This window comes from Hibiscus syriacus, unplaced genomic scaffold (assembly GCF_006381635.1).
Source record: "Hibiscus syriacus cultivar Baekdansim isolate YM2019G1 unplaced genomic scaffold, ASM638163v2 tig00110570_pilon, whole genome shotgun sequence".
NCBI lineage: Eukaryota > Viridiplantae > Streptophyta > Magnoliopsida > Malvales > Malvaceae > Hibiscus > Hibiscus syriacus.
In genome coordinates, this window is record NW_024062785.1 from 564,919 (window position 1) to 589,471 (window position 24,553).

Here is a 24,553-nt window from a genome sequence, read left to right on the forward strand (position 1 = left end):
CGTCCTTTCCTCCTTTGGTCTTCTTTGTGTGGTCCTCAAGTGTCCTACAAATATCAAACTAGCGTTAACAATATACGTGGAGATATACGATTGTGGTGAGTTCCAGTTTTTAACTTATAAACACAATTAACACCGAATGTATTAAAATATTAAGTTAAGGTGATTACAAGTAGCATCTGTTCTAAATACTCTCAACCATTTGACAATGAATGTTCAATCACCTGACTGCAACCGTCGGTTCTCGAACCATTTAACTACCGCTTGCCTTTTTTTTTTTTTTTTTGGCTTAAAACCATTTTAACAGTAGCATGAACTTGCTTTGCCACAATGATGAGAAGGGCATCTTTTTAATGCCTCAATTTGAAGCAATGCACATATGAATATTTTTTACTGTAAGTTGATGATTTAACCCATTTTCTTCTTTTGTCTTCCTTTCCACAAAGTGAATATTCCTTCATTTACAATATTTAATCCTTTGACAGCAAATCAGGGAGCTGCTGATGATTGACAAAGATAAAGAAAAGGAATAAGAAAGAGGTTGAAGTAACACAGGCTTTGCTTATTCACCGGAGAGGGAAGTTATCTGTTAGGGTAAGTCAAGAAAATTGGAGGGAGGGGATGAAATTGTCGGCAGCAAACACAGATAAAACAGGGTTTGGTTTCCATTGGATGGCAGGTGACAGAATGAGAACGTACCCCACTAAGATTTTAATGAATAACATAGTCGGTCCACTTTATTATTGTCCCCATAAATGATTATATCCAATATAAAATAAAATTTGTAAGATCCCTAAACCATTAAAGGATGCAGGGATTGTTGGAGTTGATAAAGTTTGATGTCTCAATTTTTTTAGCTCTAATGTGCAAGTATCATACGTGAGTGTATTCATGTTCATTTTCTTAGTTTAAATTTTAGTTTAGTACGTGCGAATACCAAAAACAAATAAAGAATATATAATTTATATATTAACAACAAACATATTTTGTAAATATAAATTTTTTTAGTATATTAACAACAAATATAATTCATAATATACTGTTATATCCCTCTTATACTCATATTAAAGAGTAAAAATTTGGTATTAAAGGGCATTTTTATTGAACATAAATTTTTATCTAATAAGATGCACAATGACTGTCAAGATCTAAGGGGTGTTTGGTTCAAGGTGTGTGGGAATCCCACATTCCCATGTTTGATTGGCCGGGAATCTCATTTCCAGTAATGTTTTATTACCAATAGTAGATTTTTTTGGGTATATTACGGGAATGTCATTACCTCCATTCTTAGGTATTGTAACATTACTGACGTTTTGAACTAAAATGTCCTTAAATTATTTTTTTCAAAAATATCCTTCTTATGTCATTGAATAATAAAAATTATACGAATGTTAAATTACAAATTTATCCTTAAATTATTTTAGATTTACAAAAAAAATCTATAATTAAAATTTTATATGAAGTTCAGGGGTTAAAATTTTTTTTACCCTTCCATTAAACCTTTTTTATATTTTTAATTTTGTAAATAAAATTATATAAATATTATGAATTTAATTTTTTAAGAAAATATATAAATATTTTACAATTTGTAATATTATACAAATATATAATAAGGACAATTTGGTCAAATATACATTCAATAATCTTTTATTCCTTTAATCAAACACGGTAATCTTACATTCATGCTAAACCAACCAAACACAAAATATAACATTCCCAATAATCATATTCCCTGATAATCTTTTATTCCCACTGATAATCTTACATTCGGTGAACCAAACGCACTATAAAGTAAACAATGAGTACACGACCTCTAATCTAAGCCAAGCCCAAAATCATCAAGCCCTAAAATTGGAACCAAAATCCAGTACAGGATCCCCAAATCAGAAGCCTAAGCCCAATGACAACACTAAACTACATAAATAAATGACACGTCGACACTTACCTGGTGGCACTTTCACCTGTACGCTGTCACAGCTGACATGCAGAACCGGGGCCCACTTTTCCCTTACTTAAAGTAGGACGCACTATAACTTAATCCAGTGACGTGTCCTCCTATGCCCCATCGGTAGTGGCAGGCAAATTAATCCGACAATGCGCGTGGCAAACAACCGACCACATTGCCATCCTGCAACAGCACGTCAGCACCACCTTTCACCCTTTCATTGGGACGTCCATTTCAAACGCCAATTTTAAAGCGTGAGCTTTTACCCTTTCATGAACCATGTAAACAAAAAAAAAATGATGATGAACAAAAAAACCCTGAATTTGCCTGCAGTGACTGCGAAGACTGATACTGTCAGAATCCTGACACGCGTTTTAACGTCGACTTTATGTCACACTCGTCGCTGTCTGCCTTTCGTAGAACCGGTGATGATCATGTTTTTAAGTTGAAGTTTCATCTTTTGAAAATTTTCAAACCATTTTTTAATCTTTGTTTCTGTCGTCAATGGATGTCCAGCCGGTTCAAAGCCGAGTTCACCCAGGTTCTGTTATTTTGTGTGTGTGTGTGTGTATATAGTGTGTGTGAGTGCGCTACTGGTTAATTAATTTTATGTTGATGATTTTAGGTGGTGGTGGGAGTGGGGCCCGAGAGTGGTTGGAGGGGAAGAGGACGGTGGAGATGGAAGAAGAGGAGGAGAAGGAAGGATCACCGTCGATCAAGCTGGGACTGGGGATTGATAGGAAAATGTCGGAGAAAGTGACACCTCTGAGGAAACACGGGAAGTGTGTGTGTTTACGACAACTCAGTTGCACGAGCTGCAACTGCAAACGCTCATCTTCAAATACATAGCGGGTGGAATCCAAGTTCCCGTCAGCCTTGTTATACCCATTTGGAAAAGAGTCGCCTCCTCCGTTGCCTCTGCTGCCGTCGGTGTCTATCATCGGTATCCCAGCTGTAAGCTGTCATTTTTTTTAACTTTTCTCTTGCCTAGATTCGTCCTTTTGAATTTGTTTTCTGTTTTCATTTTGCTTCATGAATTCGTCAGAGAAATTTTCATGCAGATCCCCCCCCCCATTTTCCCTTATATTCCTCTAAGTTTTGATTGGTAAGAACTAAGATGTAAGAGGGTGAGAGTTTTATTTATTTTTTATCTATTAGTTATTGTTGTTTGAGCATAGCATTATCTTCCAATTTAATTAGTTAGGGGAGCTGTACAGTTTTACTTTTAATGACATGATCTGATTTCGGTAATGTGAATTTTACATGAGGAATGCAAATTACTCTTGTTTGTTCTCAGTTGTAGGAGTGAGTCCTCAAGCATTTGATTATCGGAACATGGTGGATCCCGAGCCGGGGAGGTGCCGTAGAACTGACGGGAAGAAATGGCGGTGCAGTAAGGATGTGATCCCTCATCAAAAGTATTGTTTGCAGCACATGCATAGGGGCTGTCGGCGTTCAAGAAAGCCTGTGGAAACAACTCAAACTGCTTTGCCCAACTCAACATCGTCGGAAATTTCAATCAAATTGTTGAAAAACTTGAAAACCCTTTCAGCACCTGTATGTTCTCAATACATGAACCGGTCTTCCCGTAATACCAGCACAGGCCATGAGACCCCTGCTATCGCTGCTATAGGGAGCGACAATGTATGTGGCAACCGAGACTCCATTTCCGGCAATGCCTCAACTAGTACCATCACTGCAATCAAGAACTACAGCGAAAATGATTCCAAAAGGATCAGAATTGAGAAATGTGAAGAGAAACTCTCTGTTAGTGATGGTAGTACCATCAATAGAAGTTGCAAGAGTGTAAACAAAGTCACTGTGGCTAATAACATATCTCCGAATGTCGGCTTTTCTCCAAAAAGCGTTCTTCAAGGTAGCGCCGTATATTCCTGTAACAGGATTCCTACTGCTACTCCATTATAGATCCTTTGATCCCCTGTCTGTTTTGGCTATAAAGACAAATGTGTTATATGTCATTGAATATATATAGGTCTTTTGAATTTGGTTATACTGCATGGGTTCATGGTCTTTTCTGGTACGAATAATTTGAATAGCCTGCATTGTTTGTTAGTCTGAAAGATCTATTGGAAGGTTCCTTTTGATCGGGATGAACCCTTTCGTGTTATTCCTTCTTCTTTACTGTATCATTTTAGTTTTAGTAGCTTATGCTTGCAATGTACTGGCTGAAAAATGCAGGGATGATGAAGTTGTTTACGGTAACCAATGTACCTGTATCGTTTTTGTGTTGTTGCTTAGCATTGTCATTTAGTTTTTGTACTTGAAATGACTTTTCCATGTGATATTTTTCAGTACTAGGCAACAGCAGTTCCCGTGTCTACAAAAACGAAATAGAAGTTGAACTGGGGAGGTGTAGAAGAACAGACGGGAAAAGGTGGCGGTGCAGCAGGGACGTTATTCCTGATAAAAAGTATTGTGCGCGACACATGCACAGAGGCGCTAGAAAGCACACCGAGGTTTCACAGCCCTTTGCCGTTCCCACAAACGGTGATTCTCGACATAGTGGTTTAACAATAGCCAACAAAGCAACATGTCCAGCCCTGAGCACCAGTTGTCGATCTCGATACCAAGTCCTCCGCTCGTTGCACTAGACGAAAAGAATGAGCAGCAGCAGTGAGACTACCATCAGTGACAACTGTTTCCGTCTTCGATAATGGTAACTTTTACTGATGTGATCTTTATGTAGAAGGTTAACCTTTTCAGAGTTGTGGATCCAACTTGAGATGATTGAGGTGTTTCTTCCTTTGTACAAACTGGAACCTCATGTTTGGTGAGATATCAGTGCCCAATAGTTTTAAGTTGAAAATAGGACATACCCAAATGTTTAATACAATAGACTATCAAACTTCCTTTTTTGGCAAAACAAGAGACGAATCAGTTAAGCGATGATGCTCGAGTCCATCTGCAAATGCGATGACGTTTCATCGGGGGGACATCAAAGGTACGAACGATGGAGACTCCAGAATCTACTACTAGCTTAGCCATGTAATCGGTCACTCTGTTGCTCTCACGAGCTACATGCTGGAACTGCACAGACCAATTGAACTGCGGCTCTTCAACCACATGCACCAGAATTGTTAAACGATGAACACCATCCGCTATGCGAATCGCCTTGAGAGCAGCTTCCAAACTGTCAACCTCAACAATGATACGTCGTCCACCTAGGTCCCAAGCAAGCGTTAGCCCCGCGTAAAACTCCCACGATTACGCCTGTAAAACCGAGCATATACCAATATAATTAGTGAATCATAACTCCATTCACCAGAATGGTTCCGACTAACACCATCGCACATAGTCTGATCCGACGCCAGCACACAAGTCCTGCATTTTCTTAGTTATAAATTTGTTAAACATGGTTTGAAAAAGATGACCTCGTTTAATCATAAACTTATTACATGCAAAAAACAAAATAGAATTAAATACTAGCAAAACCATACGTGATTTAAGGGATATTCCGGGTGACGTCCTGCATTGTTTGGTGTAAAGTCTTTCTCGTTTTGTTTTTTGCTTATCCTTACAATAACAATAATTAAAAATGTTATTTCATTCCAGTCCATTGAAAAAATTAATAAACCAAAAGTTATCATAAAATATTTAATTTTTTATGTAGTATGCGAGTTAAAATAAACATTTAAATAACTTACATTTATCTCCATTAGTATTGGTGTTGAGTCTTTATCGTTACTTTTTGTTAAATTATTTTCCCATTATTTGTTTTCTTACAAGATCGACAAAAAACAATAACATCAAGTTGCCGTAGTTGATGAAAAGAAGAAGTAATGGTAGTTAAAATAATTACAAGTAGGTACTTTCTTAAAAGAAAAAAAAAAACACAAATAGGTTCATAGAGAGTTGTGGTGATTGATCTCATAATCACGTAGTAGCTGTACATGTATTATTCAAGATTATCATACATAAATAAATATTCGAACAACAACTTGTTGGTTGACAAGGTTTGGGTTTGTCTTAATTAGGACATAAATAAATATTTGAACAAAAATATTAGGTTATGCATGTGTATATAAGTGTTTGATAATTATGGGTTTCATAGTCATTTTATTTTTAAAAAATATGAATGTTCGGACAATGAACGTTACACACCGATGTGCACTACTCTAAGTTTATAAATATCATTGAAACTACGCTGAAATGATCTTTTTGATCATCTAACTTTTAAAAATTATAAAATAAGCATTAAATGGATTTCGATAGAAAAACGCACAGGCACTTTACTATTGTTAAGGGAATAATGTGGTATGCTGAATTAATTAATAAAAAAAATCTCATTTGCTCCTCGATTGTGAGTAAAATTTTACTTTCTGATATTTTCTAATATTTTAAGTAATAATTAAAAAATTATTTTTTTTAAAAATATGAAACTTTCAAAACTTATTTTAAAAATTAGAATTATATTTTAAATTTAAAATTATTAAACAAAGTTAAATTATTGAATCGCGTTACTTGATAAAAAAATGATTTTGTTTTTCGATAATTGAAATTGTTGGATCTTAAAAATATAAAATATTAATTTTACAAATATAATTATAATTAAATAAAAAATTAATTATAACTTTAAAAAATATTTTTATAATTTTAAAACTGAGTTATGAATTTATATATATAAATATTTTTTTAGAATTATTATTTAAAAATGTTAAACAATATTAAAATGAACTTTTAATATGTTACGTTACTCCTTTAATGATAAATAAAGATGTGATATCCATTTAATAATAAAATTGAAAATTTAATGCATATTTTGTAATTTTTAAAAGGATTTTATTTTAATATAGTTTGATAACCGTGTCAAAGTTTTACCTTATAAAATTAGTGCTGCAGTACAATATGTAGCATGTATTGTAGAATTTTCTATGGATACTCTGACAATTATCTTCTCGCTGATAGGTTTGCCGTTCTTCTTCGTGTTCTTAATTATATCCATTTTTGTTGTCAAAATCTTCACCGGAAAATCCATCAACGATCCAGAATATGCTCCGGTGAAGGGTAGTGTTTTCAACATGCTCTTTTACTTCGACCACCTCTACGATCACCAACTCAAGTTGCCAGAAAACTTCGAACGTATAGGCTGCTGGATTTAGGCCGAAGTGAACTCTACACCACCGATACACGAATCGTCGAGCACATACTGAAAACGAATTTCAGAAGCTACGCCAAGGGTAAATCCACGTATGAAATTTTTGCAGACCTGTTCGGAGATGGGATATTCGCCGTCGATGGAGATAAGTGGCGACAGCAACGTAAGCTTGCGAGCCATGAGTTATCGGCGAAAGTTCTTAGAGATTTTAGTTGCTCTGTGTTCAAAAGAAATGCTGCGAGACTCGTTATAGCTGTTTCGGAGCTTTCGGTTTCCGGCCAGGGAATTGAACTCCAAGTGAGTATTCCGACACTATTTGTTTAACATAATGATAAAATTAACCATTAAAGTTTGTTAAAATATCATTTTCACTCATGTTATTTTTTTATTGACATTTTAATATCTAATATTTTAAATTTTAGTTAAAATAACATATCCAGGATAAAGATTATTAGTTAACTAAAGGTTAATTCATGTTGTTGACGTAATATTTTCATATGTATCTAATTAATGACGTGATATATGTTATATCATCACTTTAATGACTTGATATATGATATTTTAACAATTAAAATATGTAAAATGATCATATCAGTAATATACATTGATTGTTGGTCAATTAAGGGGTTTTCATTCAACCTTTATCATTTTAACTAAAAATTTAAATGTTAGGACTAAAATACTAAAAATAAAGATCAAAATGATTATTTAGACAAATTTTTAAGGATCAAAATACTAAAAATTTATATATCCGCAGTATTTAACGTGTTTTTTGTGTAGGATATGTTGATGAAATTCACTATGGAGTCGATAATTAAAGTAGGGTTTGGAGTAGATTTGAATTGCATGAGTTTCTCAAGCGAGAAAGATGAGGGGATGAAATTTATGAAAGCTTTCGATGACGCAACTGAGTCGCTGTACTTTCGTTATATTGATCCTTTGTGGAAGCTGAAAAGGTTTCTCAACATCAGTTCTGAAGCTTCCCTCAAGAACAACATCAAAATCATTGATGATTTTATTTTTAATGTTCTAAGAACCAAGAGGAAACAACTAGCTTTGAACCCAGATCTCGTGAGTCATAACTTTTTTTTGCTCTAAATTTAGTTTCAGAAGCCGATGGTTCATGCTTTGTGTTGCTAAATGTTTTTTCCCCTTCTTCTTGCTGGTGACTTTAAGACAGTCAAAGAAGACATACTTTCGAGGTTTTTAGCAGAGAAAGAGAAGAACCCGGAAACGATGACTGATAAATATCTAAGGGACATAATTTTTAGTTTCATGATTGCTGGCAAAGATACCACCGCCAATGCTTTGTGCTGGTTCATTTACATGCTCTGCAAGAACCCATCTGTGCAAGAAAAAGTTGCGCAAGAAGTTATGGACGTCACCTGCAGCGGCGGCGGAAGAAGTTATGTTAACTTAGACGATTTCTTAGCATCAATAACTGATGAAACTCTTCAGAAGATGCAATATCTTCATGCAGCATTGACCGAGACCTTAAGATTGTACCCCGTAGCACCTATGGTAATTATATCGAGTCTCTAAAATTTTTATAAGATTTTATCTTGTGTCCATTCCTGATAATATTGATGTAATATTGGTATTTAAAAGGATGGAAGGTGTGCAATGGAGGATGATATTTTACCAGATGGGCACAAAATCAATAAAGGAGATGAGGTTTCCTACCTGGCTTACGCCATGGGTAGAATGCCTTACATTTGGGGTGAAGATGCTGAGGTTTTTCGACCCGAAAGATGGCTTAAGAATGGAGTTTTTCAACCCGAATCGCCTTTCAAATTCATATCATTCCATGTATGTTTCAATCCCATCTTCTTTTCTTAATACAACATATACATTTATGCCTCAAATTCTAAGCCTTTGGGTTTTGCATTGTTTGACAGGCGGGTCCTCGTATTTGTTTAGGCAAAGAGTTTGCGTATCGACAAATGAAGATATTCTCAATCGCACTTCTTCGCTGCTTTCGCTTCAAGCTAGAAGATGACATGAAAGATGCTATTTACAAAGTAACATTCACTCTTCATATGAAAGGAGGCCTTCATCTTCGTGCTATTCCCAGGACAACTCCACCAGTTTCAAGACTTCCTTGAAAAAATGTCCAAAAATAAATTTGCTTTTCTGGTTTATATATGGAGTATAAGAACAAAATGTATTCTGTAAATATGAATTTGGGTCATCTCTGTCTTGTTTTGAAGATCGCAAAATAATACACTTCCATGAATACCTAATATTAAAATTGAGCCAAGAATGCTAAGCATCGATCCAATTGCAGGATCCAATGATTTGCCATGAACCTTGAATTCTCTTACCGAAACTTCTTAATACATTTCCGGAAAATCAATTTCTGAACCACATCAATTGCAGGATCCAATGATTTGCTTCTCTGATGATACTCTGCCCAACAGGTTCAGCGTCATGAAAGGGGATATTGTTGCTTATCAACCTCATGCAATGGGTGGAATGAAGTTCATTTGCCGACGATGCAAGAGGAGTATAGACCAGGAGAGACGGCTTGACAAGAATGACATGTTCCAATCAGAAATCTCTTTCAAGCTTACAGCTTTCCAGGTGCGCAAGAATACACACTTGGGCACTTTACAATTCGTTCTACGCTTTGATCACTTTTCTGGATCTCATATTGTTTCACTGGTGGTTTCAAGACTGAAGAAGTGAAAAAACTGACCTTTGTTTTCAATTGATTAACATGCAGAGCCTTCATGTTCGTGCATTTCACCGATGTATGACTTAAAAACCTGGTATATATTGCTTATTTGACCAAGGGTTTCGTAGTTGGCTGGCTCAGTTCATTGAAACCAGCAATTGCACATTCTATAAGTTTACCAATTGTAACAGACAATTGCACATTTTAACTTTTTACTCGCAGTTCCTACAAGAATATTCCAATAAATTCAAAATCCCCATGGCTTTAATGTAAAGCTCTAAAAATAGTAATTCAGTTCACTCCTGCCTTCTAGCAGGGTCTTTAGCTTCTCAATTCAATCATAAACATATATGTAATATAAAACAAGAAAGAACTGCTATATGCGTGCTATGAATTAAAAACGGGGCATCTTTTGCTATGATTCAACAAAATCAAGGACATCCATTATCTCTAACAAAATTGAGCCGAGACTCAACAACAGGGTGGTCACTCATACAAGTGGACATCATATAGTTAAGCAGGCTTAAACAACTAGAGAATGTCAAGGGATGCATACACTGGAAATATAAATAGCGCTGAATTGATTATCATGTAGTTACTGGAGGTAGTTGAGGTGCCCCTGGTCTCGAGCTCCATCCTTTGCGACTCCTATAGGTCTCAATAGCATGTAACCTAAGCCTCTCCTTGGAAGCATCGAGTAAGTTCTTTGATCCCTGCAAAAGTAACAACTCCTAGTTAGGACACGAAAAAAATCACTAGTATTGATGTAATATCAAAGGATAAAGATTACCTTGGGTACTGTAACCAATTTCGGCGGAGCTTCGACCACATCTCCGAATTTTACAGTCTCTCTTCCAGGAAAATCTAGGTTCTCTTCTGTTCTAGCATTCTTATGTTTTTTCTTCTTTGCTTCAAAATACCTACACAAGGATCAAACTCTTGTAAATGACAAGCAATCTAGCCTGCAAAAAGCATTTAAAATAAACATATACAAAATTCAACATATCAAATATCGAGTACAATGTGGGATAATACTACTTCAATTTCTAGACAGAAGTCCAAGATTAAGTTCTAATGTAATTTCTATTGCCAATTACGCAAGGAAAAGACAAGGAAATGTTTACTTTTTCTTGCGCTCCTTTCGTTTAGAGCTGCCGCTTAACTTATCCACAGTGGGTTCAAACCGGAGATCGGTTACTTGATTCCTCTTCCTTTTCTTGTTTTTCTTTCCACCTTTTTCACTCCGCATAGTATCTTCCTCCCTATCTGAATCTCGAGATTTCTTGAGATTCTTATCATTACTTCCATCTTTGATCTCATTAGCTTTTAGCTTAATTCCATTCACCGCTTGTTTTTTCTGCACAATGAAAATTACATCACTCGAATTAAAATCTGAACCGACTTGAGCTCAAAACGAAACGCATAACCAGCCAATTAAAATGATAAATTTTACCTTTTTCCCAGCATCCCCTTCTGCTTCTTTGTGTTCACCTAAAAAAGGAAAGAAGATGTGCACGTTAAGAGGTGGAAGGGAAGGGAAGGAAATAAACTAATAACGAAAAGAAAAGAGATAAGAGGAACCGTGGAGAGAATCGGTGGTGAAGGACATGATTTGGCGGAGTTTAGAAGGTATAGCCTCGACTTGTGAGGGATCAGGCGGCGGCGGAAGTCTGGCTGGACCACCATGAGCAGCTCTATAATTCTTCTCTCTCCTCCTCCTCCCTTTGCCTCCCATGTTTGTTAGGTTTTTTCTTTTGACGGAACCCTAGCCACTCCGTATCCTGTGAAAGAAAGGGATACGGATATTCCCTTGAAATAAAGAGGATGTAAATTTTGGTCTTATTAAGGAATTGACCCTTAAACTATATATTTTTCGCATTTGTACACTAAAAAATCATTTTTTTAGTAAAATGTGATATCTAAAGTATCATTTTTACCCTTATTTTACTCAGCAATTCAGTGAAGGAAATATAGTTTAAAGGTTCATTCTATTATCGAACCCAAGTATTTTAATTAGTTTACTTGAGAATCCAAGAAAAGCTTTCATCGAGCATTTCCATAGAACTCCACCATGGGGGAATACCATGTGACATGGCATCAATTAGTTGCAGAACTTGTGGCTTGAATGGTTTCACATAAACAAGAAGCCCATTTATTTTGTATTTATCAGAAAATTGTGTAAAGTATACATAGATATCCTACGATTATCGTTTCTTTTTGCATGGTTCAACCATACTCTATGTACATCTAGATTCTAGGTAGCAGAAGGCAAAGATAGTTAGCCTTGAATCAATGTGAAAATATATATTTCACAATATGCACAACCTTTGCCAACTACCCTGTTAACACTGTTTTGGGGCAACCATTAGGTGAATGTTTGTAAGAATGCCACTTTCTTTTCCCCTTTACCCTTGCTTGAATATCATTCTCTGTTGCGATCGTTTCTTTTATATTGTTCTGCACTAAGATGCAGAGCTCATCAAGGGATAACATGGGGAACGGCTCTTCGAAAAGAACACCAACCTGCAACACGAACGAAACTTTTAAAGATCGAAACGAAAGAAAAAAAACCCATAACACCAGAAAAGATGCATACTTCTTCTATGCAGAACAAGGAAGCAGCACTGATGAAAGTAGCAGGGACAACAATCCAATGGCAATCATCCCATAGTTTGATAGGAAGAGTAAGATGCCAAAGGACCAAACACCTCGATGTCAACCGAGTGTACGATAGAGGGATCGGAATCCCCATGAGTTGATCGCATACACCGATTCCTTCATGGAAACATGAGATTGTTGACTCCTGCAATGAAATGGGATCATAATACTACTGCAATCAAGTAGAGATAAAGATGGATATTTTCCATGGTTAAGTTCAAATGGTCCAAGGGAGATACCAACATAGTTCTCTTCGATTCTTCTAAGTTCAGCACTTTAAGGCTCTGAGAAATGAAGTCGATTATGCAGCGAGGCCGATGCTTCGAGTTCAGTATCACTGCTAAATCATCTACTTCAAGCAGATTCTGAAGATCCCTGCCAATATCCGAGCCATACAGAACATGACACTGCAAAAGAAACGCCAGTATCGTCGAATCGATCAGTATTTCCTTCATAGTTCATGCAAAATGTTCAATTATTTAATTTTATTTTAATTCACCTTAAGTGCAACAGGAAAAGCCATGATATAGTGCAAGAGAGCAGATTTAATGGGCTGATCATCAGCTGAATTGTCAATACCGGCGATTACCTGCCCTGCCAAATCATTTGTGCCTGCAATTACCATAGTCCACGCCTTCCTTCCCTCTTCATACCTTGAATACGAGGCCTCGGTTCTAAAAACCAACAGCAAAGCCAATGCAGGCGCAGTCAACTGATAAGGCAACGAAGAATCTCTCAGAACCGGGAAAAAGCCGGGCAACCAATGCAAATTCACGGCGGTGTTGTAAGTGGCGACGACGATAGCAACCGAAGTAAAAACTAAAACAGGTGGAACCAGTGATAAGATGACACGCGATTGTAGAATGGAAAGTAAATGCCGAAGGTGACGTCGTGAGCTTCTGTGATGAACCCATTTTTCGTGGTTGTAAAGAGCGCGGTTTTGTTCCATTCCACGCTCTTGAGTACGATCAGCCCAGTCCGGGATAGCACGGAGGAGGGAGACAAGGTCCAGGGCTTTATCGGGAGTGGTGGGCTTCGAGCTCGGTGGCAGCGACGGCGGCGGTGGTTGGGAAGCGGAGAAAAGTATCTTGAAAGAGGGTTGTCGGCTGAATTTGGTGGGAAGGGAGGAGTTGGAGCGAAAGTTGAGGAAGGGCGTGGGGGTGAAGGTGGAAGAGAGGGAGAGCTTCGAAGACTGGGCCATTGTAAGAATCGGGGTTTGGGGATGTTACCGCTGTATCGTTAGGGCTTCCAAGGATAAAGGAGTGAAAAACAGTTAAAAGTGGGCAGGAGTGGGTAAGTTTAAGACAGCTGTAGATCATGCTTGTGAAGGACGTTCATACACATGTTCGGATAAACCGAGAATGCTCCCATCTGTTAACGGCACACTATATGTCCTAGATTTTGTGACATGATTAGAGTGAGGGTTTTAGGTTATTTTTTTATATATAAAAAGATGGATTAAATTGTATTATATATATATATATATATACATATTATTTATGATTAAATTTATTTTTAATTTTTTAAAAATAAGTTTTAAGTTCAAATCAAATGCTAATATATAAGTTTAAATGTATAAAAAAGTATTAGTTATAGGAATTTGTTTATTTAAGTCTCTTATAGCATATTCAAAATGAATTTGATCTAGGTCAATATGTTTCTTTTTAATTCGGTTTGATTTATAACAAACAAATTTTATACGAAAAAATTGAAATCAAAACGAATTATAAAATTAAATATCTAAATCGAATTGAAATCAAACTGCAAAATAAAAAAAAAATCTAAAACAAATTAAATACCATACTATGGTTTAAATAGATTTTTTGATTTTCTTATTTTTGTTTTTTTTTCTACAATAATAACCCTTTAAAAATTAATGACTAAGATAGTATTTTAAAAAAAATAATTATTGGTATCTAATATATTAATCGATTAATTCATATCGGGGTTTGCAGAGGTCCATTATGGGAGCGATATTCTCTGCTCAGTTTTCTCTATATACAAACGCTAAGATTCAAACCATTGACATTGTTTAAGGAATTTAGTATTTCATCATCTCACTAGACCAACTAGTCATTGGTTCTGAAATATTACTTTTTAATCAATGCTCTTGAAAATATAAATATTTTAACTTAATTAAATTAAATTAAAATTTAATTAATTTAATTTAATTTAATTCTTTTCAATATAAATATTTTTTAATTTTAAAATTTGATCTCAAATAATGATAGTAAAATCTATTAAATTAGTAGAATAATTCAGGTATTATACATAAATTATATGTTTAATTTTATTCCTCAATATAATCATTTTAACTTTATTTAATTTAAATATATTATTTATTTATTTTTTTTAAAATGTAAAGAGTAGAATTGATCAAGTCGTGGTACGTGTAATAAATCCATATTTTATACATTTTTTTTGAAGGTCCATATTTTATACATAATATAAGGATTCATGGTACAAATTGGACCTGTTAGAAGAGAGTTGGGTCGGAGCAAGATCGGAAACTGAAAGGTTTGAAAAGGGTGTCCATAAGCGAACCCCTGGGGTTAACTGGTATTTTTGCTATTTGCAACTGAGAAAATGGAAGAGACGAAAGCAGCGGCGAACCCGCCAACAGCAACCGCAGCTCAAACATCAGCTCCTCCACCTCAGCCACCACCAACGGCACGGGAACAGCCAGCTAGCAAGAAAAGACCTCTAGAAAACGGCAATGATCAAGTCCAAAATTCGCCATATTTCAAGATGCGCCTTGTTCTCAAAGATCTTCGTCCTCATTTCGTCGAGGTATTTTCATATATTTCCAACATTTTCCTTTTTTTTCCTTTTGTATGGTTTTTATTGTCTATCCCCCTCCCTCTTGCATGTTGGTTTAAAATTAGATGAAAAGAAACCCTTTTTAGGATCAAGTTTCGGTTTTTCCAATAATTAGTATAAAGCAGTGTAATTAGATTATAATTGTTCAAATCTTTATTTTGGATTATTAGTTCTTATTTTGTGGGTTTCTCTTCGTGAACTCGAAAATTTATGTTTTAACCAAGTATAGTTGTTGAAGTTTAAACTATTGTTGTTAGTTCTGTTGATATGATATGGATTTTTTTATATTCCTTGAAGGTTCTTCGGGCGCCTGATTTTCGAAATTGCGAGGCCGCTGGTGAAATCAAACAAAGTAAGCTCACAATACGCTTTGTTAAGTTTTGCAACTGTTAAGATTTGCAGTTAGCTAGCTGCTAATGGTGAACATTTTGTCATGGAAACCATTTCTTTAGAAGGGTCCATCGTTGGTGATCACTCTGTGCATATGATATTTTTGTTTGATTCATAATCGAAAACTTATGCATTTCAAATTTGTGATTTGCAGAGACGAAGCATTTGGTAGAATTGTATAAGCAGATGATAGCCTCCATGGAGACAAGTAACAATGAATCCGGAGGCCAGACACTACAAGGTGAAACCGGAATGAAGCAGAAGCCCCACGAGCAGCAGCAGGTCGTTAGGCCAGCACCAGCAGTATCTTCCAAAAACAAGACTTTCCAGTCGAGTGGTGTCACCGGGAAACTACAATCTGAAGATGGTGAAGCTCCAGGGACTTATATTGTTGGGGGGTCGGCTTTTGGGTGGAACTTTATCACCTTTACAGGGAATAAACCGCTCTATTATGGAGTAACAAAGGAATCATTTCGCAGTGCTCAAGCAAGTTCAGGTTTAGGAGGAGTGTGAAGTCTGTCTGACATGTATTGTGGGCTAAATCTTGCAACGGTAAATGCTTTTGGAGCTCAACCTTTAACATTAGGGGATTGTCATTTGTATAACTCTTGCTTTTTAACGTACATTTTGCGGATTTCCCATTCGGGGATCTGTAGGTTGAATTTCTAACATTGCTTCATACTCTTGTCATCTCTCTAATTCCAATGGTTCTCGAACGCGGAAAACATGGAGAACCATTGACATCAAGTGAGAAATAGAGCCAATAGATGATTATTTAATAAACATGTGTCATACGAACCGCATACATTAGCAAGACATAAAAGAAGATCCTATGATCTATACAGAAATTACAAGCTTCTGAACGGAGGGAAACAGCTTTAGCCTCTCATGTCTTTAGTTTCTTTCTTCTGTCACAGAAGTTAACACTAGGGAAGCAAAATGTCTTTGGGTTCAAAGCTTCAGAACCGAGGAAAACTGCTTTAGCCTCTCATCATACTTTCGTATGTTGATTTGCAGCTTGTATCATTGACTCAAGAAGCAATGCTTAAGATGGCTACGTCTCCGAACCCATCCACTGACTCAAAGCTTTGAATTACCGTATGATATTCATTTTGTCTAAAGCTTTATGATCAAACTGCCAGACCATACTGCATCATTAGGTTTTTCATTTGTTAATATCATTTGATTTATGGTGCAAATTCAATAAGATATATAACATGATGCCTTACAGCCTAGTCTGATTGATATACATGTTTTCCTTGAATCGTTTCTTTCGAGCTGTGAAATTTTTTGAAATTTGTATGAGCAACGCTTACTATGCTTACTATGGTATGGATACTTGATGTGAAAGCAAGAAGTTTGTCGAGGGTTCATAAAAGTTTATCTTTGATGGGAACTTTTTGTAGATTTGTATACTATCTGGAAAATAGTGTACTGGATCCTGGGAAAAACTCCTCGGATAGTTGTTTCCATTGGAGTAGAGTCAATAGTGTGTATTCGAGATGATTTTCTTCGTTCTGGCCGAGCCAGGAACTGTTGTATAAGCTACTAAACTCTTGTTGGATATGACTGAGGCAGTGAGGGACTGGTTTCAATGTTTTGCAATATGTAATTCTTTGTACTTGTTTGTGCCTTCCCACTTGAAAATGCAAACCAGCCTTGGTTTATTGACATGAAAATGTTCCCATCTTATGCAGTTCATTTATCTCTGCTAAATGAAACGATATATGATTTACAAATGATAAAGGAGGGATGAGTGAACCATGCTATCTAGCAAATTATTTCATTATATAATTTTAATTATATCAACAAATAATCTTTTACTAAAGAAGGAATATACTCTATCACTGACATATCAATAAAAAAAATAAATATTATGAAGGTCTTTGTGTGAGCACCAAAACGATTGTAAATATATATATGAAAAACATATCAAAATTCATAAGAATCATGTCATAAGAATAAATAATTATAAAAAAAAAAACTTATAAAAAATAAAAGAATTATGGACATCATAATCAAAATTACCTCTGTACAAATTATCATCAAAGATTATTAAAGAATCAATTAATAAAATTAAAAATGAAAAAAAATAAATTTATCAACATCTAAAATAAAAAATAAATTTATTGATGGTAAAAGAATTGTTATTATTCCCTAAGACTATTAAAGAATCAATTAATAAAATAAAAATGATAAAATAAATTTATCAACATCTAAAATAAAAAATAAATTTATTTGTGGTAAAAATATATTATTATTCCTTGAAGTCCCGAGAATCGAGAATATTAGGAGTGTAAACGTTCTTAATATCATATAGTTGAAAGTTATCTTTAAACAGATATCGCATTATATTTATCGCATATCATAAACAATAAAAAATAATAATTTTAATAATAAATAAATAAAATAAAAATACATTATTCTTTTATCTTTATACCAATATAAAAACGGTTATATTCTCAAACCGTTTTGAAATTAATAATTTAATACATTTTAAAATTCATAAAAACGATATAAAATAAAGTTTACAATCCTATGTTCTAAGCCGGCCATTGCCACTCTCTATCGAATCAAAACACCATCACTCATACTCCCACGTAGTTGAGACGGAGACGGAGACGGAGAAGGAGAAGGAGAAGGAGAAGGAGAAGGGGAAGGAGCTAGAGATAACAAAACAATACGTCAATAACTTTTTAGATAATGAGAGAGAGAACATCATTGACTACAGAGAGAAAACTCTACCCTAGAAAAATATGAATCCCGATAAGAACTGTTGTATGCAAAGTAGCTATCTGTAGCAACTAATAAACAGGCTATTTTCCCAGTATATCACCGGTGATCGGTATTATTATCGATCTAACACCGGTAAAATTATATTTTTTGATCTAACACCCTTAGCAGGGAAGCATGCCCCCTGCAACGCGCTATATGCTGAGTTGGCGTCACGTGGGTATAGCGCGACCCCTGTCCCGCGATATACGGTGATTTGACGCCACGTGGATATAGCGCACCCCCTGATCCGCGCTATACGCCGTACCAAAATTATATTTAACGCGGTCTCTGATCCGCGCTATATCTTTTATCTGAATAATTACATATAGCGCGGTGCAGTTACCGCGCCTTATATGCTTATAAATACACTCCTCCAGCTCACATCTCATCGCATCTCTCCTCTCTTATAAATTAATACAATAATTCCGTCAACGAGTAATAATTCTTGCAATATTCTCAAATTTGATTTAGAAGTTCGTGCGATTTTTCGTTATAAGGTAATTTTGTTATAATTTTTTTAATTATACTTATTTTTTATTATCATTATTTGAAAAAAAATATTATACTAATTATTTTCAATTAATTTTTATGTTTGTAAAATTGAAAAGCGGGAGCATACGTCGAAATAGTTTTGCGGTGCAAGTAATAATATAAAATTATATTATTTAAATTATTTACGTTGATGTGTAAAAAAATTATTGTGTTATATTTTCGTTCATATATAATTTATTTAATCAGGTTTGTTTAAGTTTTTTTTTTGCAGATATAATATTGCCGCACTTTTAAACTCAAAGAATGGCGCGACTTTCAACTATTGTTTATTATGATGGTGAAATTCGAGAAGATGAAATCGGCGTTGTTTTCGTATCAAATGAGCGTGTTAAAATATCATTCAAGAGAAACATAACTCTTGAGGAACTAATAACGAAGATTTCGAGAAAGATTCATATTGGAAGTAACAGAAGAATGTCGTCGTTGCAGTACAGATTTTCAACATCATTGTTGCCATTAACTTATACAGCGTTCAAACTTTCGAACAATGATGATGTTCAAATGATGGTTGAAGCTCAAAGTAATTATTCAGACGCCGCTATTGAGATGTATGCATATTTTGTTCAAGTGCGTGCTGTTCGGGGTCAATCTTTAAGCTCAAACTATGAGCTGGCTGAACAAGTTGATAAAGTTGACAGCCCGACTACAATAATGTGTAATGATTTTAATGCCATAATGGGGAGACATTCATCCGCAACTCCTTACGATATATACCGAGGTGGGTCCACGAACAATCCGTATGGCAACACCGCGTTCAGTTCAAGAGAAAGACATTCATCTGCAAATTTTTTGACCATATGGAGATGTCATCGACGCAACCATTTGTGCAGTTTCCATTTGACACGATGGCTTCAAGCTCCATGGGGAGGCATTCGACTGCGAGCTTTTTCGATCTCAATGTCGATATGCCTTCCAGTTCAAGGGGAATGCATGCAAATAGTAGGTTCTTCGACCTAAATGTGGAGAGCATGGAGGAACCATCATCTCCACCAGAAGAACCGCTTCGTGAGCCTGGTGCGAATGATGCTGAGACTGGACTATTCATTCACCCAGAATCACCGCAATTCAACTCCGATGATGATGAAGTTCCAGGAAATGTGGCACAAACTGACCCTCCTGCACACATGTATGAAGCTGATTATGGTGCAATGTATGGGCCAGAATTTGTGGATATGCCTCATCTCGGTGACTATGGATATTACTCATCAATAAATAATGGTGAGTTATCTTTAGGCATGGAGTTTTCAAGAAAAGAAGAAGCGATGATGGCTATCAAAAATTACAATATCCGTAATTCTGTTCAGTCCAGAGTCAACCAATCGACGACCGAAAAATATGTATGCTACTGTGCCCGACGTGAAAACGGATGCAATTAGATGGTTCACGTATCGAAAATGAAGAGGAAAACAACATATGAGAACTAACAGTATACAACGGTCCTTACACATATTGTGCTGGAGGGGTCAACCAAGATCATCTGAACTTGGACTCTGAAGTGATATGCCAAGCCATCATGCCCATGGTAAAAGCAAGCTCTCATATAGCTGTTGCAGTGTTGATTTCAGCTATACAATCGCAGTATGGGTACACCGTCTCCTATAAAAAAGCTTGGTTGGCAAAACAAAATGCCATTGTCAAACTTCATGGCGAATGGGATGTATCTTACAACGAACTTCCAGGTTGGTTTAGGCTGGTGCGGACGTTGAATCCTGGGATAATTGTGGACTTCGAAACCTCCTATTCATACCATAATGATCGAGTTCTTCGTGATCGATGCCAATTCTACTGGGTTTTTTGGAGTTACCCACAGTGCGTTAATGCTGCCAAATACTGCAAGCCTGTGGTCCAGATCGACGGGACTTTCTTGTATGGAAAATACAAGCAAATTTTATTATTGGCAGTTGTCCAAGATGGCAATCGCAACATTCTTCCAGTTGCTTTTGCTATTGTCGAAGGAGAAGATACAGATTCTTGGGCTTTTTTCTCTGAAATTTACGTGCACATGTTATCACGAGGGAAAAAATTGTGTCATTTCAGATCGCGGAGCTAGGATCAAAGCAGCAATTGAGTCTTTGGGTCCAATGTGGCAACCACCCTTTGTCCAACATAGGTATTATCTCCGACACATTTCTGCGAACTATTATGGAAGGTACAAGAAGAATGATGAGCGTCAATTAATTGTGCGCATGGGTAAGTGAAAGCAAGTTAGTAAGTTATACATTTTTTGATCATTTTAATTTTGCAAAGAAAGCAAGTTAGTAAGTTATACATTTTTTGATCAGGTTACGAACTACTTCCTCGAACGTTTGAATCAATGCTTCAAGATTTGCAGGCGAAGAATGATTAAGGATACGATTACATCAGCCTAATCGATAAAGAAATGTGGACGAACGCATATGATGGTGGATATCGATATGGATACATGACGACCAACTTGGCTGAGGGAATCAATTCAATCTTAAAGGGTGCACGTCACTTACCTGTAGCGGCTTTGGTAAAAACTATATATTTTCGTTTGGGGGCGCTTTTTGCGAAGCTCGGGGGACAAGCTCAAACCTGGATGCAAGGCGGTCATGTCTATCACCCTAGATTAGTTGCAGATATACAGAAAAAAATTGCTGCATTAAATGGAATGTCTATAACAAGCTTCTCTAGAAGGCATGAAATGTTTTGTGTCACAGAGTTGCCCCGACCTCTTTAAGGGATTGAAGTTGTGTCGTTAAGAGTAAATCTAAGGGACAGAGCGTGCGACTGCGGTTTTTTCAAGCTCTGAAGTATCCATGCTCTCATGTGATAGCAGCTTGCTCGCATACACGTCAAGACTATAACCATTTTGTGGATCCCGTATACCTACTATCTGAAGTTTTTAAGGTATACGAATTTGAGTTCCCCCCATAGGTAATGACAAAGACCCTGATGAGGTTTAAGATTGGCTTTCGATTGTACCAAATCTGAGTTTATTGAGGGAGCGTGGTCGTCCAAAATCCAATCGAATTCATTGCGATATGGATATTCGAGAAAGATCTAGACAAGACAGAAGATGTGGCCATTGTAGAAACCCAGGACACACTAGAAAAACATGTCAACTTCTGTTGTCATCAAGTAACAATTGATGAGGAAATGATGTATTTGTTTATCAAATAATAATTCTTGTATTTTAATTTGCATTTACTTCAAGTTAATGTCATTCGATAATCGCTGATGAAGATTAAAAAAACGAACAAAATTATTAAATTTTATCAAACTAATAACAATTTGATATTTAAATACAACAAACTTACAATAAGAATTAAATGGTAAATGATAACCAAATTACAATAACTGATATTAAATGGTAATAAAAAAATTAACTAAAATATATTAAAAAAAGTCCAACAAATTTAACAAAATAAAGTAAGTATTAAATGAGAAATAATAAAAAATTACAATTAAACAAAATAAAGTAAATACAAATATAATAAAAAAAATCTATCGATGCCTGCGTCGCGAATGTGTTCTGCATGGCGGTGGCTGTCGGTCTCGAGGAGGATTTCTTCGTATCACTGGTTCTGACTCCTCGTTGTCATCATCGTCGTCGTCGTCACCATCGTCATCGTCGTCATCGTCCTGAGCAGGTACATCAAGTTGATGAGGAGCTGATGACGATGAAGCACCTCCAAAGAATAAGGACCCTGGAGGTGTATGACTGACTATCCCACCGGCATGCGAAAACTGGGAAAACCCAGGCATCGCTGAGTGTGAAAACTGTACAGGAGGTGTCTGTGCTGCGGCCATGGGTGATGAGGATGAACCCGCCAAATATCCAACATATGAACCCCAAGTCAGATCTGCAAACATAAACCCATAATAGCCTCCAGGAAGGGTCATCTGTGACTGTGACGGTGGCGGGGTCATAAAACCAGGTGAAGGCGGTAGCGGCAGCATCTGGTAATGGAAAGGCGATGGCGGTATCATATATGGTTGCGGCATCATATATGGTTGCGGTGGCTGCTGGGAAGGTCCTGTTGGTACAGCTGAGGATGAACCGGAAGCACCTGCTCTCCGTCCACGAGTCGGGGGACGATGGTGCTGTGTCGGTGAACGTCTTTATCGACGTCGTGGAAAGGTCTGCCCTCGTGCATCCTCGGGAAGTAGAAACGGTTTCCCGTTACTGTTGAACCACTCATAATAATCCTCAACATACATCAATAAGTCAGTAAAAATGGGCTCTTTACGTGGAAGGCGCCAATGTCGATTCTCCCACAACACGACCCACTCATGATGCCTCACCAGCCAATCTGTATCTGTCTTGTCGCGTCTATTTTGCGAGGTGCTTCCGGAATTGGTTGAAAACAACCAAGCTGTCGGAGCACGCGATCAGTAGAGTGCCACTCGACGGCCGTATAACAGATCAGAGGGACCATCGCCATCCAAACATCTGATGGACCCCTCAACTCTGGTGGGTTCACCGCCCTCACATCATCAGTAGAATGTGGCACCCATTCAAACTAAAACAAATAATATATAATTTTTATCAAAATAATAATCTAATTATATAACTATAATCTAAAATCGATTTTTAAACATTAAAATTCATACCTGTGTGTCAGCCTTCTGATCGATTAGCACCCTAATTTTTTTTAAATCATCAGGTAGCTCCTGATGATTTTTCCTATCAGTAGACCACATATTCAAGGGAAAAAATTGTTATACGCTGTATAAAATTATTAATATACAAAATCAGTTTTATAATTACCTCAGAAGTAGTGGAAATACGAATGGGTTCTTCACAACAGGACATAAAAAGGGCAATCGATACCATGCCCAAGACTACAGCAGCAGGAGACATCCGCCGATAGTATTACGCCTGTAGTTAGTGGCTCCACACATCTCCATGTACAGCAAAGCCAAAACTGCCGAGCCCCAACTGAATGATCCGGCGAGACGAAAGTCGTTAAGATGTCGCAACCACATGCAGTGAACTAGGTTGTGCGATTTGTCCGGCATCAGCAACCCTCCTATCAGCTGCAGTATGCATGCCCGTGCATACATCTTAACCTCATCCTTAGAGGCGTCTGCGCTCAACTCCCGAAAATTGGCATCTAACCAATTTAACGGTATCCTACCTCCGATAAAAATTTTCGGGACACGTCCTAAACTATCCCGACACAAAGTAGTCCAAGAACCGGAAGCTATTCCCGATATCAGATCTCCATCCACCGAAAGCCCCAGGTGCATAGAAACATCCTCAAGCATGATCGTGCACTCTCCGCACGGAAGATAGAATGTGTGGGTCTCCGGCCTCCACCGCTCTACTAAGGCAGAAATCAGGTCTGGCTCTATCTTACAGTGACCCTGATATCTACCTATGTAACTGAATCCAGCCTCTACTAAATACGACAAGACACGGCTGGGTATCACTAACTTAAGATTCCTAATAAAATGTTCTAATACACGGTCATTCTCCTAAAAATAAATAATTACAAAAATTAATTCTTAATTTAATAATCATGCATTAAATGAATCAACTAATTATTACTAATAATTTAAATTAAATTAAAACGTTAAAATGTTACCGTATCGGTAAAGTGTCGAGATATTTAATTCTTAATCTAATAATCATGCATTAAATAAATCAACTAAA

At 36.5% G+C, this 24,553-nt stretch overlaps 3 protein-coding genes and 2 pseudogenes across 3 annotated transcripts; 3 read left to right on the forward strand and 2 right to left on the reverse strand.

The window, feature by feature from the left end:
- Positions 1 to 2,371: 2,371 nt before the first annotated feature.
- Positions 2,372 to 4,648, forward strand: LOC120132900 (annotated as a pseudogene).
- Positions 4,649 to 6,832: 2,184 nt separating this feature from the next.
- LOC120132899 lies at positions 6,833 to 9,219 on the forward strand (annotated as a pseudogene).
- Positions 9,220 to 10,093: 874 nt separating this feature from the next.
- Positions 10,094 to 11,546, reverse strand: LOC120132902. The gene is made up of 5 exons (XM_039149593.1): positions 11,317 to 11,546; positions 11,189 to 11,226; positions 10,860 to 11,092; positions 10,526 to 10,655; positions 10,094 to 10,448 (listed from the first exon to the last, which is right to left on the reverse strand). The coding sequence occupies exons 1-5, from the start codon at positions 11,468 to 11,470 to the stop codon at positions 10,323 to 10,325; spliced, it is 681 nt and encodes a 226-aa protein (XP_039005524.1). The 5' UTR covers positions 11,471 to 11,546; the 3' UTR covers positions 10,094 to 10,322.
- A 338-nt stretch (positions 11,547 to 11,884) lies between these two features.
- Positions 11,885 to 13,638, reverse strand: LOC120132901 (UPF0187 protein At3g61320, chloroplastic-like). The gene is made up of 4 exons (XM_039149592.1): positions 12,893 to 13,638; positions 12,633 to 12,800; positions 12,332 to 12,538; positions 11,885 to 12,258 (listed from the first exon to the last, which is right to left on the reverse strand). Exons 1-4 carry the CDS (start codon positions 13,592 to 13,594, stop codon positions 12,070 to 12,072), a joined length of 1,266 nt encoding a protein of 421 aa, XP_039005523.1. The 5' UTR covers positions 13,595 to 13,638; the 3' UTR covers positions 11,885 to 12,069.
- A 1,266-nt stretch (positions 13,639 to 14,904) lies between these two features.
- LOC120132903 lies at positions 14,905 to 16,209 on the forward strand. Its single transcript, XM_039149594.1, has 3 exons — positions 14,905 to 15,183; positions 15,511 to 15,565; positions 15,758 to 16,209. The coding sequence occupies exons 1-3, from the start codon at positions 14,980 to 14,982 to the stop codon at positions 16,114 to 16,116; spliced, it is 618 nt and encodes a 205-aa protein (XP_039005525.1). The 5' UTR covers positions 14,905 to 14,979; the 3' UTR covers positions 16,117 to 16,209.
- Positions 16,210 to 24,553: the final 8,344 nt, after the last annotated feature.